This window comes from Alternaria ethzedia, assembly GCF_023757985.1.
Source record: "Alternaria ethzedia strain BMP 0044 chromosome Unknown scaffold_40, whole genome shotgun sequence".
NCBI classification, from domain to species: Eukaryota; Fungi; Ascomycota; class Dothideomycetes; order Pleosporales; family Pleosporaceae; genus Alternaria; species Alternaria ethzedia.
The window spans coordinates 77,877-92,683 of NW_026056233.1; the positions used below are offsets into that span (position 1 = coordinate 77,877).

Below are 14,807 nucleotides of genomic sequence, written 5' to 3' on the forward strand. Positions count from 1 at the left end.
CCTCTTCTTCACACACTCCATCTCCCCGTCAAAACAGCAAGCCCAGGTCACCATGGCGAAAGGCAAGCGCGCGTTGAAGTCTCCGTCCACCTCTCCGCCGACCAAGAAGGAACGCCTCAAGGAACTGCAGGATCCGGCTGCCGCTCCAGAGAAAGCTCTGCTCGATCAAGGTCATTCAGCCCAGGAAGTTCCTCAAGATGATCCTCGCGACTTGATGTAAGTTGTTCAGCCTGTTAAGGCACATCTGACTAACAATGTGTTATAGCAGCATCTCCAATGCCGTCAACTCGCCATTGCTTCGACTGCCTGCAGAATTGAGGAACATAATCTTTCACTACGTCTATGCCGACAAGACATATGTGTTTCGAGAAGATGTTGAGGCAAAGGCAGTCGGTTCTTGTCGTCGTGAGGATGATGAATCGCCATCTGAATTGAAGAGAGAAGCCTGCCTATCCTTCGTCTGTCGTCAACTCAATGCCGAAACGTCTCTACTTCCGTACAAACTTGGGGTGTTTTCGTTCAACGTCGTTGCAAAGAATGGAGGGTATGTTGGGCTATGGATGTTGGAAGATTTCGTAGGAGAAAGGACAGACCAGCAATTTGATGCCATTGCTCAGCTAAAAATCGAGCAATGGTCTGACGAGGGCCGTAAAGACTGGGAGCGAACTATGTCTGCTGCAAACTGGCTCGCCACGATGAAGGAAATTGCGGACTGTGCTGATCAGATGAATTCCTGAGGAGTCCGGGATCGCGAGTAGTTTGACGTCTATTATATTGGTCCATCTGGTATCAACGGGCGGGTTTGGCCGTCCTGGGATAACGTTTGGCAGTCTCATGACTAGTTCTTTCCACGGTGTTACTCTTTTACCTGTTCATCTAGCTAGCTGTAACTCTCGGGTCACCGCTATGATTCGGATGCTATCAATCCTGATCATCCCCTTGCTTTCCATAACATCTGCATGAACATCGGAAGCTGAGGTGACGCCACAAGAGTACGACTTCTCCATGTTCCTACTTAGCATAAGCAACAGTATATTATACTTGCGATTTCTTTTGGTTGCGCATTCTTTGCAATTGCCAGCTCGGTACGGCCTTCGTGTTCCAGGTAATTCGGTACGATTCCTAAAGTATTGCGCAGGTCAGCCGTTGTAGCAGTGATGTGTTTGTTGTTAGTGACGTCACCTATTTACATGCCGCTGTCTGATGTGGAAGCTGCGGCTCTTATGACGGCCGGCTCAGATTAGAAGTCACCCTCACTTTGATTGGTCAGCTCAGCTTGGGTAATCTTCTCGACCCTTGCTTCTGTTGTACTCCTCACTCTTACCCCATCCTCCTCAGATTTCCAAGCTGGAGTCAACATGGCCAAGCGCAAGCGCCCATCGACCCCTCCCGTTACCACGCATTCTGCGAAAAAAGCACGAGACGACAGGGCATCACGTCGCGCAGCTGCTCACGATACTCGCGACCAAGCTCGGCTAGATCAGATGTAAGATGCAGCACTTATTTGTGCAACATAACTAACAGAATCTAGCACCACGCTCAATGCTGTCAGTTCACCTCTCTTACGCCTCCCGGCTGAGTTGAGGAACATGATTTTCGCCTACGTCTACACCGGCATGATCTACAAATTTGACGATTTTGAAAGTTTTGAGACGAAGCCCTCCGATCAATATCGCCGTATGGCCAGCGGTCGATGGCTTGAGCAGCAGACATCAGATAAATTACCTCTCACATGTCGCCAGATGCATGCTGAAACGGCTCTACTACCCTACTCGCTCAGTACCTTCCTATTCGAGGCCGAACTGTTGGTATTCCGAGGGCTTAAGAACCTGAAAAGGTTTTTGGGGAGGCGAACGAGTGAGCAGATCAATGCGATGGCTAACGTGGAGCTTTGTCAATGGTCGGACACGTTGATTAGCTATTGGTACCAGCAAAACACTGCTGCATACTGGGTCGCCAAGTTGGAATTCTTTTCAGCCTCCTACGCCAAGATGACCTCAATGGAACGTTACCTGTTCGATATTTCTTCTTTCGGGCCATCTGATGATCAGGCGACGCTTTCGTAGACAGGATATTCCCTTTCATAATAATGGTGTTCCTGTATCTATCCTTGGAGACGGCTGTACACTCTCTGGTTACTACAGTAACTCAAATTCCATCGCCTTGGCCAGGTCATCAGTGCAAATCGCCTATCTACAGCCGGCTGTCGAAACTGGAAGGTGAGGTGACTGCGTCTGTGTAACGGCCGACATACATCAACATCTGCCTTTACCTCGTGTAATCAGCATGCAGCGTCCCCTCACCGATATATAAATAGCGTCAGCTCTCCCTCGTTCCTTCTCTCCTTACCTCTAACCATCACTTCTCTACTTCCATTCTCCAGATCCTACATACTCAAAATCATGGACTGCAAACCAGGAGCTTGTGCATGACTTAATTTGAAGTTCGCACTCACCTCGCATGGTCACCCAGCAACGACAAAAGCGCGCCTGCCTTTTTCAAGCCTTGGCAAAGGCTCTTACCATCTCACTCCCGCACTGCTCCCGCACTCTCGTTCTACCACCACACTTCTCGTCTCCTTCGAATACACTATTTCAACGCTACCGCCCAAGGTCACCTCCAATGTCGTCAGCATCTATGGGGAAGGGAATGGCGACCGCTCAAGAGCAAGCTGAGTGCGAGAGCGACCGGCTCGACAAGATGTGAGTCTCTCCAATGTTCGGTGCCAGTGCCATGACTAACAGCTTTGTAGCACCGAGCTCAATGCTACCCAGTCTCCACTTCTCCGTCTACCCACCGAGATTCGCAATCAGATCTACACCTATATCTTCAGCGATACTATCTACAACCTGGATAGGATGAAGTGGCTAGACGACGAAACCGTCACGTTCTCGATCTATCGTGCCCCTCCGTTCTCTGATTATGTGGGTAGCGTGGTACTACCTTTCGCCTGTCGCCAGCTACACCACGAAACTTCCTTGCTGCCCTACCAGCTCGCGACATTCGACTTCGGCAAAGCGCACGTCATCCATAACGATATCTTTCCTGAACATGCGGCTATGACGGCTTTTATCAAGGCAAGGACGAAGGCACAGGTCGAGAATCTCGGCAAGATCCAAATAGATGTAGAATGGCGGAGACTTTCTCCGCGGATCAGGACCGGGAACGGCGCCTACTGGGCTGCAGAGCTGGGTCGCCGAAAGTTCTTCAGTTATCTGTCGGAGGACGAGCTGGTCAAGTTTTGGGGGTCGTAGATCACGATCGTGGCAATGATCATGCGCTTACAAGTAGTTGTGCGGTCTCACTGCAAGCAATCATGTAGTGAGAAAGACCTCAGCAATACATGCTTCCCTCTCTACCTCTTCTTTCGGCACGTCACGGTATCATATTCTGTAGCATTGGCTTCTCATGGTGGACGCGATGCATGTGGCGAGAGCTTGCTCGGGCATCAAACAGTCGTTTGCAATGATGTGTTCTTAAAACGGCAAGTACAACCTACCAAATGAGTATCACATTGGACTAGCAAGAACTTGGCCTTGCGCTACTAGTGCTACTTATACTGAGGGAACTCTACCCTCACCAGTTCCCAAAGATCGTCCACTCTCTTGACCATCGATAGCCATTCCTCGTCCTGGAATTTTGGGTGATCTCGAAGACACCGGCAAATAGTCTGTGCCATGCGGATACGCGAGAGAACATCTTCTAGCACAAGGTTATCTCCTGTGCTCTGTTCTGCAAGGAAATGGGTTAGTCGCGTCTGCTGCAGCTGCAGGTTCGCGACGAGAGGCGTGTTATTGTCCACTGAATTCCTGTAGGCGTGCCACCGAAGGTGATTCTTGTCTTGGAAGCGAAGACTCTCCATGCTCTTGCCTGCAACGTCAATACAGAAGCCACCGCCCATATTGTAGTAAGCCCTCGAGATCCTGGTAAGTAGCATCTCCGCTATCATACCTTGCCGCGAATGGGCAAGAAGACAGATGACCATGAAGTGCATCTTGAATACTCCGCGTCCCCATAACACGTTGCAAGTGGCTTGAACTAGCGTTGCCAGCCAGTTGGAAGACTTTCCGCAGGCTTCGTGTTGTCGCTTGCGACGATCAGCTTTCGCAGCGTAGCCGATATACGTTAGAGGCTTCAAGAGTATCTTCTCGGCCTCACACCTCGCGCATTCTGCGAGGAGTTGCTGGCAAAAGAGCAGTACGTTATCGACACGACATTCCAAGCGGGGGCTTGCTTTGGAACTGAGGTACGCACGTGTAGCGGAAGGGTTTGCTCGCGCCCACTTGCTACCGAACTCGGCGTCAATTCTTCGGAATGCTTCTCTGCATGTCGAGTGCTCTTCGATTTCTGGATCATCGGAAACGTATCTCTGCAGCCACTTCACGAGCCTTCTGGCCTGGACGATTGTCATCGGCTGTCCGTCGGCTGTGGTCAAGGAGCGGGCGTAGATGCACGGATGTGACTTTGCAAGTTCTTCAAAGCCATCCAATGTCTGTCGAAGGTCAACATCTGAATCATACGCCTGTTTCAAGTTGCCGCTGATGAGCTCGATGACGACTCTCTCTGGCATGCTGCAGAGGGTCTGGAAGGACATGTCTGTCCAAAAGATTTGGACGTCCTTTTTGGTCAGAACGCTGCCGTACATCGATCCGCTTTTATACTCGTCCATGCGTGCTGCATCGATCAAAGGGAGAAAGCCGAGTGTCTCGATGTGGCTAGCAAATTGCGCAAAGCGGCCATTATATTCTGGCTCGGGTTCGTCCAGATCGCCGACATCCTGGCATTCGGGGATATCAAATGGAGCATCATCCATCTGCGTGTCTAGTGGATCGTCCTCGATACCCTCGCCATCGAGCTCATCTTCGTCTTCGGAATCGTACGCTTCCGCGATATCCGAGACATAACCGAGATCAATGCGCGCATGCTTGCGCATTGGCGAAGCTGCGTTGACTGCAGATCGTCGAAGAGGTCGGTGGGGAGGGTTCAGCGAACTCTCTTCCGAGTTCACTGGGATTTGGCTAGGTTGTGAGCGTGGTACACTTCCGTACATAGAAAGTGTCGCTGGGCTGCTCGGGCCTGGCGCCCAGGTGCCAGTTGATCTTACGCTATCAGCATCATTGTCGATGAAATCCTGCGTGGCATCATCGTCAATCAACTCCTGCGTCCTGCGACGTTTCGCAGTAGTAGGCGGTACCATAATGCAGGAAAAGCCTGCACTCTGTATGGTGATGTAGGAGTCTCGGGTGAGGGTTGATGGAATGGAAGCGACCACCCGGAAGAACTTGGCACTGGCACGTGCCGCGAAAGTGAACCTCATTCCACGAAAAGAAACATGCGACATGACTGTGAACCGGACAGCACCGCTGCTGAGAGACGTAAGTTCTTCAATCGCCTGCTTTCTGGGTTTAGCCACCGGGACCACATGCATGTCCTTTGTTTTGGTGCGAGTACTGCTTGCTGTGGTGTGAAGACGTCAGTCGCACTATGGATAGCTTCTTTAGTCTCAGGGAACAACATCATATTTCTTTCAGGTTAGACATCATACTAATCTTGTAGCATGCTACTCAAGTATTCATCCCTGATATTCTAGCTAACTACACACTTTCCAGCGACGCGGCTGCGCCTCTTCTATTTCCCTTACGCAACACCTTAGAACTATATCCTCGCTGCGATCCCTATTTCTTACGGACTCATATGGTGACGTATACGTTTTCAACAGCTAGAAGAAGATTTAAACTCATAAGAGAAAAGATGTTTCTTTCTTTTCTTCACTGAACATCGAGCTCCCTATATGCGCCGCGATCACATTAAGTGCGTCTCCTTCTTGAACCCAAAAGTATGAAAATAGTGACTAAAAGTTACTATCTAGGTAAGTTGGTCACCGTGGTAATGTGACCATCTCATCGCTTTGAAGAGCTCGGGGGTGCATCATTTCAGACGGAGAAAGCAGACGCGTTTAGTCAAGGCAGCGGGGGAGCAGAGCAGTAGAAGCGCCGCTTACTCCGTTTCCGATGCGGTGAAAGGTGAAAAGCGCTGCTGGTGATTTCGGCGAAACTATGTGCCGTAGTAGAGTTGTTTGTTATTGTAGGCAGGCACGCAGACTTTGCGCTCCCATCGACACCACACCCCACCCCACCCACACCCACACCCACACCCCCCGCCCCTGCCATCACAAAGATGCAGGAACCGCCGCCCCGGCCGCCTCTACGGCGACCCGATAGATTACCAACCAAAACAATTGCCAAGTCATTCAAACAGGCCGGCACCACAGGAAAGTGGAGCGATTGCCCTCGTTGCTTGACGGACGCACCACTCGATCACCGCAAGAAAATGCAGTGTGATCGCGGCGTAAAATGTCCTATATGCGACAAGGCAAACCACTACGGACGGATATGTCCCTTTGCGACCGCGATGTACCCGGACGTCTTCACTGCTGCTTGGTTCAAAGCACACATGCCCCAGTTTTGGGCACAAGAACAAGAGCAGATCGAAGCTTCCAGGGCAGCAGGCCTTGCTGATCCAGATGCAGCTGCTCCGATGCCTCCTCCTCCACGGCCGTCCCAGGCGCCTTCTGATCCGCGCCGCAACGACACCCGCGACCAGAGCCGCCGCGATGACCAACGTGGCCAGCGCTCAGAAAGCAGACGCTCGGACAGCAGGCGCTCAGATAGCAGACGCCCAGATAACAGTCGCCGAGACAATGGCTACTACGACGACCGACGTGACTCGCGCCCGGATAACAGTCGCCGAGACAATGGCTACTACGATGACCGACGTGACTCGCGCCCAGATGGTAGGCGCAATGAGTATCGCGATGATCGTTACTACGATCGGCCCTCGGACGACAGAGGTCACCACGGTTCCTATGGGTATGACAGACGTCAAACCTATGATACCAGGGACGACCGACGTGGTTATTACCGAAACCGAAGTCCCACTCCACCTCGGTACCGAAACCGTAGTCCCACTCCACCTCGGTATCACTCCCCCGCTCCCGCCCGCGGACGACAGCACAGACAAGGTAGCCGTGGCCGATCGCGTTCACCGGAAAAGGCTCGAGAGTCCCAGCGACAATGGGGCCCGGCTAATCCTCAGTATGCCATGTTCCAGGCCAAGATGGCCCTGAAGCGCGAGCGCAAAGATGCTGCCGCAGCAGAGGCTGAAGCAGATTCTAACGTCCAAGAGGACGTCCCCATGGATGATGTGGCTCCAGGGGTCAATGGCTTGACCGACGAGGAGTATCAGACGCTGGCACAAAAGATTGAACAGTCGGTTCTACAGAAGGTGCAAGCAGACCAAGAAAAGTTGCTTTCTGAAGCACTCGGTGCGAAGAACCGCCAGATCCAAGACCTCGAGACGCAAGTGGAAAACATGCAGAACGTGATGGCGACTCCGGCGTCACAGACTGGTGGCTTTACTTCTGGTACATCAACACAAAACCAACAGCCACAGTACAGTGGCTTTGGTAACCCCATGGGAGCACAAAACCAACAGCCACAGTACAGTGGCTTTGGTAACCCCATGGGAGCGCCAGAACCACGGCCACTGTTTCCTGGCTTTGGTGGAACGCCACCCCCTCCAGCCTCAAATGAGTCACAGAAGAGTGCCTTTAGTAATACGGCATTCCGTCCAGCTCCACAGAATAGTGGATTTAGTAAGAACCCATTCTCTTCATCCCCAAAGATGCCACAGACCGGTGGCTTCAAGCCGGCAGAGAACGGAGAGTCGAGTTCACAGTCTGATGAACTCCCAGGCGCCACTACACCTGTCGCTGAGGATGAGGAAGACCTCCTTGAATACAGCGATGAGGACCTTGTGGGGTCAGATAATGAGAAGGAGAAGGAGAAGAAGGAGAAGAAGGAGAAGAAGGAGAAGGAGGGGAAGAAAACCGAGGGAGGTTTTCTGAGTGGAGGTCCGCTTGACAGTTAATCGCCCTCCTTTTCCTTTGTTAGTCGTCCGATAGTGAACGATCTGTCTCCTTCTTGAACTATGCAGCATCAAAAATGCTTCTGCTGATGTGATGACTTTACTTCGGTTGGTAACATGTACTTCTCGCAGATTTATGTCGTGACGACAACATGCAAATGATATGTCTATCCTCTCGCAAGCAACGGTTGATCAGCCTGATGCGTCAAATTGAGTGTGTCATTTGGTCAATATTGTTGTCAAGAAAGAAGGCGCAACAATTAGCTAGTAACGTGCCAAGACGAAGGAGGATTCCATACTGATGCAGCCACCCATGTCTTTCGCATCACCTCATACAAGAAGAAAGCTGAACAGGTCTGCAGGCTACATTAAGCTAAAATCTTGCAAAGCAGGTGACCTAACGTCAACGTAGACTCAAAGCTGTGTATAGTCGACTGTATCTCCACCCATACATCCCTAATTCCTTAGATCTTCGGAGGGGTTTTGCGAAATACGATTTGGCGTGTAACGGAGTGTGCCATGCTGTAACCATCCTTTTCTGCGGTCTTCCTATCCTCGTACGCGAATATGAAGTCTGTTCCTCGTTTGGTTTGAAGGTCGAGGATGCCCCATTGCTTCATCAAGTCCCATGCAGGTTGGGAATCAGCCGTCGTCTCGCAGACTGGATCTTTGTAGAGAATTTTGAAGACGGCATGGTGGCTCCATCGGCAGAACGTGCTACTGGCGGTCACCTTTTGCTCTTGTACAGCTTTGATCCAAGCCTCGTTCGTGTTGTGGACGAACACGGGTATGTCGGAAGTATACTCCATCTGGTCGTGCTTGAACTCTTCCCACTCGCTCTGGCTCATATCAAAGTCTGGACAGCTGCAGTCGTCCTCGTCCTCGCTATCTGAATATATGCTGAATTCTCTGCTGTGACGATGTCGCATCAGACATTTGTGACAGATGTCGTTCTCCACGTCCACTCCGAGTGCAACCTTCTCAGGAACGATCGCCAATCGGGATGACGGAGAGTGTGCATGCAGACGAAGAATGGGCGTCAGATGGAATCTCATCTCGTCATCCTGACCATGGTCCCATAGGTACTGTATGAGCTTCGGCATGTGCTTGGGTTCGTTCTCGAATTGTAGAAAGGTGTCGCGGAAGGCCGTCAGTTGGAAAGTCGACGAGAATGCAACCCGGAGATCTCGAACCCAAAGAGGACGATACTCTGCGCGGACTTGTGTACAGACGTGAGTTAGAGCGAAGAACTTCCAGGGACGCTCTGTAGGCGAGGCGCGAGCAGAATGATGGGGGAGCTGACAGGGTCGTGGAGCAAAGCGGCTGGAGTCATCTTCTGTAGCGTATCCGTATACTTTGTTTCGCAGTTCTAAGCGACGTTAGCATTCAAGTTGCGCTGAACTCAGCAGAAAAGGCATACCTGGAGAGAGATCAAGGAAGCGGAAGTACTGCGGAGCTTCGCTCGCAGGCGCCGCACTCTTCGCAGGCTTTGCAGCCTTCTTGACGAATTGCTTCGCTTTCTTGGTGACTTTGGTGTCTACAGCTTCGCCGCTTGCGCGCTTGCTGCCGGATCGTCTAAGTGAAGTTAGTTGACGATGACGGGAGTGCGCGATGAGTAGAAGGTGACTTACGTGGTAGGCGCCATTAGTCGTCTTGCAACCAGTGGCGATGCTTACGAAGCGGTGGAGTTGAATTTAGAGTGAGCTGAGCGGTAGAAGGTGGGAGTAAACAAGTAGAGAAGGCAAGAGCACCCGCCAAGAGCCGCTAGTGGAATGACGCAGGTACGCAGTGACATGTTCGACAACATTCCGCCTGGGTAAGACAAAGGCAAGAGCACGTGAATCTTTCACCTTGTTTCCTCCAGCACGTCGGTTTAGACAGAAGTGAACCGCGCTCTGCTTGCTTAGCATGCGCTTGCAACCACCCTATACAAGGGAAAGACTAAATACCTAGGAGCCTACGTCGCCGTTAGGCTGCTAACTTCGAAAGCTCTTATCTTAATGTAGGCTCTAGGGCGTTCGGTTTTTCCTTTGAATAGGGTGCAACAGCTCGCTCTCGTCCGCTCGACAAGCATACCTGCGACGACCAGCTACCCAACAACCTTGCATGCAAAGTGTGGACATCAGCGATGACTAAACTTGAAGTAATAAAGATGTAATTTTGTATGTTACACTATTTACAAGGCGATTACCTGCCCTGGCCCTTGGACTTTCCACCGAAGCCCGGACCGCGCTTAGCTCCGCGACCCTTGGCGAGCTTGACGGTGAATGCACCACGCTCGATGGTGTTGACCAAGATGTATCCAGAGGGGAACAAGAAGTGAGACCAAGTACCAACGAACTGAACGATACCGCCAACAGAGTCATCCTCGGGGTAGATGTCGAAGAAGCCCTCGGTCTTGACGCCCTTTCCGGTGGGGTCCTTGCTGATGCTGCGGACATCGTGTACCCAGATACCAGCGCCGTAGTTGCTCTGGTAGGCGAGGCCGTCGACGATGTAGAGGTTGTGGTCGATACCCTTGCTGTCGGTGGCGTAGAAAGTACCAGTGGCCTTGGGGTTGCGGAGGTCGGTAAGGTCGATGATGTGGGTGACGGGGCGGCCGGACGCAGCGGGACCGACGGCTTCCTGCTCATCGAGCTCGTCGTTCAGGAGGACGTACTGGTGCCAGTTGCGCTCGGTCCACCATCCTTGATGGCAGTAGGTAGCACCAGGGTAAGAGAGGGTGGAGATGACCTCAGAGGCGGGGTTGCCGTTCTTCATGGTGGAGTCGTAGACGGTCATGGTGTCTTCGTTGTAGCCGATGCAGATGTTGCGGCCGCGGAACTTGCGGTCGGGACCGTTGTAGGTGACACACTGGGCATCGTGGACGTATCCGTCCTGGCTAGCACAACCGGGAGAGGTTGGCTTGCTAGGGTTCTTGAGGTCGATGTACTGGAGACCAGCCTTGCATGTCTGGTTTCGGGGCTGGGCACCGACAGCGAGGATGTACTCGTTGTCCCAGTCGACAACAACGTTGTGTGTGCGGCCGATGGGCAGTTCGTCGAACAGACCAACGAGGTCGGCCTTGGGGTCGAATGTCTTCGGGGTCTTTGGGTCGACAGTCAGAAGCTTCTTCATGTCGAAGATCTGAACGTTGTGACCAACGGCCTCAGAGCCGATGATGACATAGTCGTTCAGTACGCGAATCTCGCGCCATCGCGAACCCACACTTTGTGCGGGAAGGCGGCCCATGTACTGGATTTGACCGTCCTTGAGAATCTCGACGAACGCAGCGCCGGAGAACTGGCCTACAATACCGAACTCACGGCCGTTGCGAGCGGTCCAGCCCCATGAAGAGCTACCCTGGCCTTCAGGGCCTCCCATGTCGGCGTGGTTAACAAAGTCGTAGAGGTCCATGTTGTTACACCTGAACGTCTGGTTCGCATTGCCCTGCTCGACGATAGCGAGACCATCCTTGCATTGGACACGCTTGGCCTTGTCAGGTCCATGAGGCCCCTTCTTCAAGCTCTTGAAAGACTTCCACTGCTGAGAGTCTTGCTTGCCTTGGGCTGCGTCAACTTCCCATTGATCCTAGACGTTGTTAGTACTTGATCGTCAGGCGAAAGAAGCAAAGTATGAACGTACACTCTTCAACTTCATCAACTTCTGATGAATTGCGCCAGAGGCATACTCCGACTTGGAGTAGTGCGCAGCCTGGACTGCAACCGGGAGTGCCAACACAGCGAGTGAGAACTTCATCTTGAGGAGCTAAGAGAAGGATTGAGCTGGAATGAGCACATTTCCTATGCACTTCAACAGGTATATATATGAGTGTGGTACCCTCATGGTGCAAGATCTCGCCCTCGACCGTTGCCTTGCCACACGACCATTCAGTACCATGTTACCGTCTTGGTACAGCAATATACTCTGGGCATCCGTTGGCATCCATACTCTATGCGGAAGGTCATGACTACAATTCCGCTAACTTGATAGGGAAGGTGTCCATACACTTCTTGAGTGGAGTACTGTTGCCAAGCAGCGAAATTCGTATACAGATGGTGCGCCACAGATATCCGGCTTGGTACTCTCGGGAGGGCCTCGGGAAAGGAGCGAACATCATTGCCACGGCCCGCTAGCGGAGCCCAAGACTTCCAAGGCGTCTGGGCATGCGGACCAATATACAACACCTGGACGAGAGGCGTTCGCAGCCAGACTCTAGAGGAGATAAGAGGAAGGGGATCATAGAAAAGGGAATGTGCGAACTTAGTCTGCGCGTAGTGGTGCTCGGCGGCGTCGAATCTTGAATTGTACCTACCAGGAGCGGAAGGCCTCCGCGCCTAAGGAATGTTTCAACGATATACGGTAGAGCGCGACCAAGGCCAGCGAAGGCCTTCGTAATCGCTGCAAACGCGCGGAAGAAAGAAACAATTATTCGCGCAACTCCGACAGGGGCGATAGCCAACAAGCGCACGAACGTTGTGGTAGGCAGGGACAAGCAGACGCTGGGCTTCGGGATGCGCGCCGTACAGAGGCCACGATATCTGTCATTAAAAAGTATAGTCTACTCAGAAATGCGTAGAGTTTGAGTACCAGTGTCAGCCAATGATGCACGGAGGTTGAGATGTCGAGGTCTGAGGTCGTGGATCTGATGTGTGAGGGGAACGCGCCACGCTAAGATCGAAATCAATATTACGTCATCATGTTGCGACGCGACGCGAGCGCGCTTGCCTCAACCTTCACGATCGAGGCATCTCTAGCTGATGTTTGCCACCGTGCACATGCGGTGAAGCTCATTATCACAAAGATATCGATCAGAGTTGCAATCACGTACAGCGACGCGTCGGCGACTGGTTACCTTGCTGCTGTCGCAATCAGACAAAGACACGCCTAAAATATGTGTGGGCAAACCCGACAACGACACTGGTAACGCGGTGATTTGCAACCATTATACATTATTACTGAACTAATTACTTGTAGAAGACGCACCTTCATCACACCAGACCCAAAACGCAGCCAAGTCGATAAGGAGACTATGGTACACACCGACAGTTACAAACAACTTGATGACCTCCCCGTCATAGTACTCGACGCGACAGATACGTAACGACTATGCACACCAGACCGACCCTCGAAAATCGCATCTACAGCCTCGACGACCGGGCTTGGCCTCGGTACCACCCTCTCCCACTTGCGGTGGTAGATACAATGAGCGATCATTTCCACCGATCCTAGGATCGAGGAATGCCTCTACCGGCACATGGCAACACTTCAGCCTCGGAAAGTCTCGGAGAGATCCCAGGGTATCAACGTCCCGACTGTCAGGATACACCAGGTCTAGGATGTCTTTGTCACTATCGTCCGTCGCATAGACCGCTTCTAACGAGTGTCGATGTCCCCTCAGCGCATCACCCAGGAGTTTCCAGGAGTGCTCAGGCCAGATTGACAAAGGATTGCCTTCTGCGGCGAACGGCTCCCACCTCCCGGTACTGCGGTGGTATCGAAAGCTGTGGAGGGCCTTGAGCGTGAGGAGCATTTGTGCGACAACAGAAATGTCCATCATTGCATGAACCAGGTGAAGTTTCCGGATTGAGCTACTCGACTCGGGGACCGACCAGTTCTCAACAGGTGTTGTTTGACATATCTCCCAGAGGATAAGCGTTTCGAGGGAGGGAAGACGGAACACACAGGAAAGCTCCTCCACTGAGAGGTGGCGGGAAGCAATATTGAGCTCCTTGAGCTTAGCAAATCGATTGACATGACCACCGACGGGTCGCGCAACAGCGCTGTTCAACATCTGCAACCATTTCGGTGTATCCTCGGGCCGGTCATATGTCTCCGTCACGTTGAACGCTTGGATGTCGTGAGCGTTGGCCAAGATCTTGTTGCATGCATCCTTGTTGACGGGCTTCCCGCCGAAGAAGATACTGATTTCGCGGATGTGCCTGGAGAGGAGATGGTTGCTGGCAATCGCCGCCGCCTTTTTGTAGTGCCTGGTAGAGCTCACGGCGCGTAAGGTCTTGTACATCACCACCTCCGCGATTCGCTTGCAGAGCTTATCTGTACGACACAGCTTCGAGAGTGCGTCGTCACGGCCGACTTCCTTCACATGCTCCATGATCTTCAGTAGAAGCTCTTCCGGTATACCACCAAGACACGCTTGTGGGTTTTTGAGTACGACAGGGAGATCTGGGCTGCCGGGGCCATCATCGGTGGCTGCGTGGGTGACCTTGATGGATATCGAGACGGATCGGGTACGCTTAGCCGAGGCCGAGGCGTGCGAGAGTGAAGCTTTGCGCTTCTGTGGCGTCGAGACGGTAGCTGGCGCCATGGCGGTGGTGGGTTCGAGCGGATGTGCACCTCGTACAACGTCGATGTAGGCTCCAGGGTGAGGTGTACAATTGTCGTAAGGGGTACAATTAATCTGGCAAAGCTGTACAGTCGAAGAACACCCGCGTGGAAAGAGTTGGCCGCCGACACGAAAGTGAGTGGTCGTGGTGGTGAGAGGAAGTCAAGAACTCGGAACGCGAACGAGAAGAAAACAACAACAAAACGCGTCGATGCGCGCCCTTCACACGCGTCACCCGATGCATGGCCACTCACGGTGAGGGCCCTGAGTGCGCGCGCAGGTGCGAGAGGAATGCGCCGCTCTGGCCAATCGGGAGCGTCACCGCGGAGGTGTGAAGCGGAATATTCACCTCACCGCCGCCCATCTGGCGTTTGAAGAGTGCATAATGTGCGCACGCATGGCCAAGTCATTGGGAGAACAGGTACGTGGTGGGTGTGGTATTGACCGCTAATGCATCAGGCATGCCGATGTCGCTGCTCAGAGGATACCTCGATGAGTATCCCTCCGCCATATGTTCAGAAAAGAAAAAGAGGACATTTAGCAAAAGGCAAGGCGG

The 14,807-nt window shown here is 52.5% G+C and overlaps 8 protein-coding genes across 8 annotated transcripts; 4 read left to right on the forward strand and 4 right to left on the reverse strand.

Moving 5' to 3' along the window:
- Positions 1-52: 52 nt before the first annotated feature.
- On the forward strand, positions 53-737 carry J4E87_009867 (uncharacterized protein; the record flags this gene model as incomplete). Its single annotated transcript, XM_049381441.1, has 2 exons — positions 53-216; positions 266-737. The coding sequence occupies 2 exons, from the start codon at positions 53-55 to the stop codon at positions 735-737; spliced, it is 636 nt and encodes a 211-aa protein (XP_049228769.1).
- Positions 738-1,358: 621 nt separating this feature from the next.
- J4E87_009868 (uncharacterized protein) lies at positions 1,359-2,066 on the forward strand (the record flags this gene model as incomplete). Its single annotated transcript, XM_049381442.1, has 2 exons — positions 1,359-1,486; positions 1,532-2,066. The coding sequence occupies 2 exons, from the start codon at positions 1,359-1,361 to the stop codon at positions 2,064-2,066; spliced, it is 663 nt and encodes a 220-aa protein (XP_049228770.1).
- A 556-nt stretch (positions 2,067-2,622) lies between these two features.
- On the forward strand, positions 2,623-3,254 carry J4E87_009869 (uncharacterized protein; the record flags this gene model as incomplete). The annotated part of the gene is made up of 2 exons (XM_049381443.1): positions 2,623-2,702; positions 2,753-3,254. 2 exons carry the CDS (start codon positions 2,623-2,625, stop codon positions 3,252-3,254), a joined length of 582 nt encoding a protein of 193 aa, XP_049228771.1.
- A 296-nt stretch (positions 3,255-3,550) lies between these two features.
- Positions 3,551-5,197, reverse strand: J4E87_009870 (uncharacterized protein; the record flags this gene model as incomplete). Its single annotated transcript, XM_049381444.1, has 1 exon — positions 3,551-5,197. One exon carries the CDS (start codon positions 5,195-5,197, stop codon positions 3,551-3,553), a length of 1,647 nt encoding a protein of 548 aa, XP_049228772.1.
- Positions 5,198-6,330: 1,133 nt separating this feature from the next.
- Positions 6,331-7,929, forward strand: J4E87_009871 (uncharacterized protein; the record flags this gene model as incomplete). The annotated part of the gene is made up of 3 exons (XM_049381445.1): positions 6,331-6,335; positions 6,463-7,021; positions 7,111-7,929. 3 exons carry the CDS (start codon positions 6,331-6,333, stop codon positions 7,927-7,929), a joined length of 1,383 nt encoding a protein of 460 aa, XP_049228773.1.
- A 461-nt stretch (positions 7,930-8,390) lies between these two features.
- On the reverse strand, positions 8,391-9,571 carry J4E87_009872 (uncharacterized protein; the record flags this gene model as incomplete). Its single annotated transcript, XM_049381446.1, has 3 exons — positions 8,391-9,295; positions 9,347-9,501; positions 9,558-9,571. 3 exons carry the CDS (start codon positions 9,569-9,571, stop codon positions 8,391-8,393), a joined length of 1,074 nt encoding a protein of 357 aa, XP_049228774.1.
- A 542-nt stretch (positions 9,572-10,113) lies between these two features.
- Positions 10,114-11,751, reverse strand: J4E87_009873 (uncharacterized protein; the record flags this gene model as incomplete). The annotated part of the gene is made up of 3 exons (XM_049381447.1): positions 10,114-11,496; positions 11,551-11,673; positions 11,746-11,751. 3 exons carry the CDS (start codon positions 11,749-11,751, stop codon positions 10,114-10,116), a joined length of 1,512 nt encoding a protein of 503 aa, XP_049228775.1.
- A 1,261-nt stretch (positions 11,752-13,012) lies between these two features.
- On the reverse strand, positions 13,013-14,233 carry J4E87_009874 (uncharacterized protein; the record flags this gene model as incomplete). Its single annotated transcript, XM_049381448.1, has 1 exon — positions 13,013-14,233. The coding sequence occupies one exon, from the start codon at positions 14,231-14,233 to the stop codon at positions 13,013-13,015; it is 1,221 nt and encodes a 406-aa protein (XP_049228776.1).
- Between the last annotated feature and the right edge of the window lie 574 nt (positions 14,234-14,807).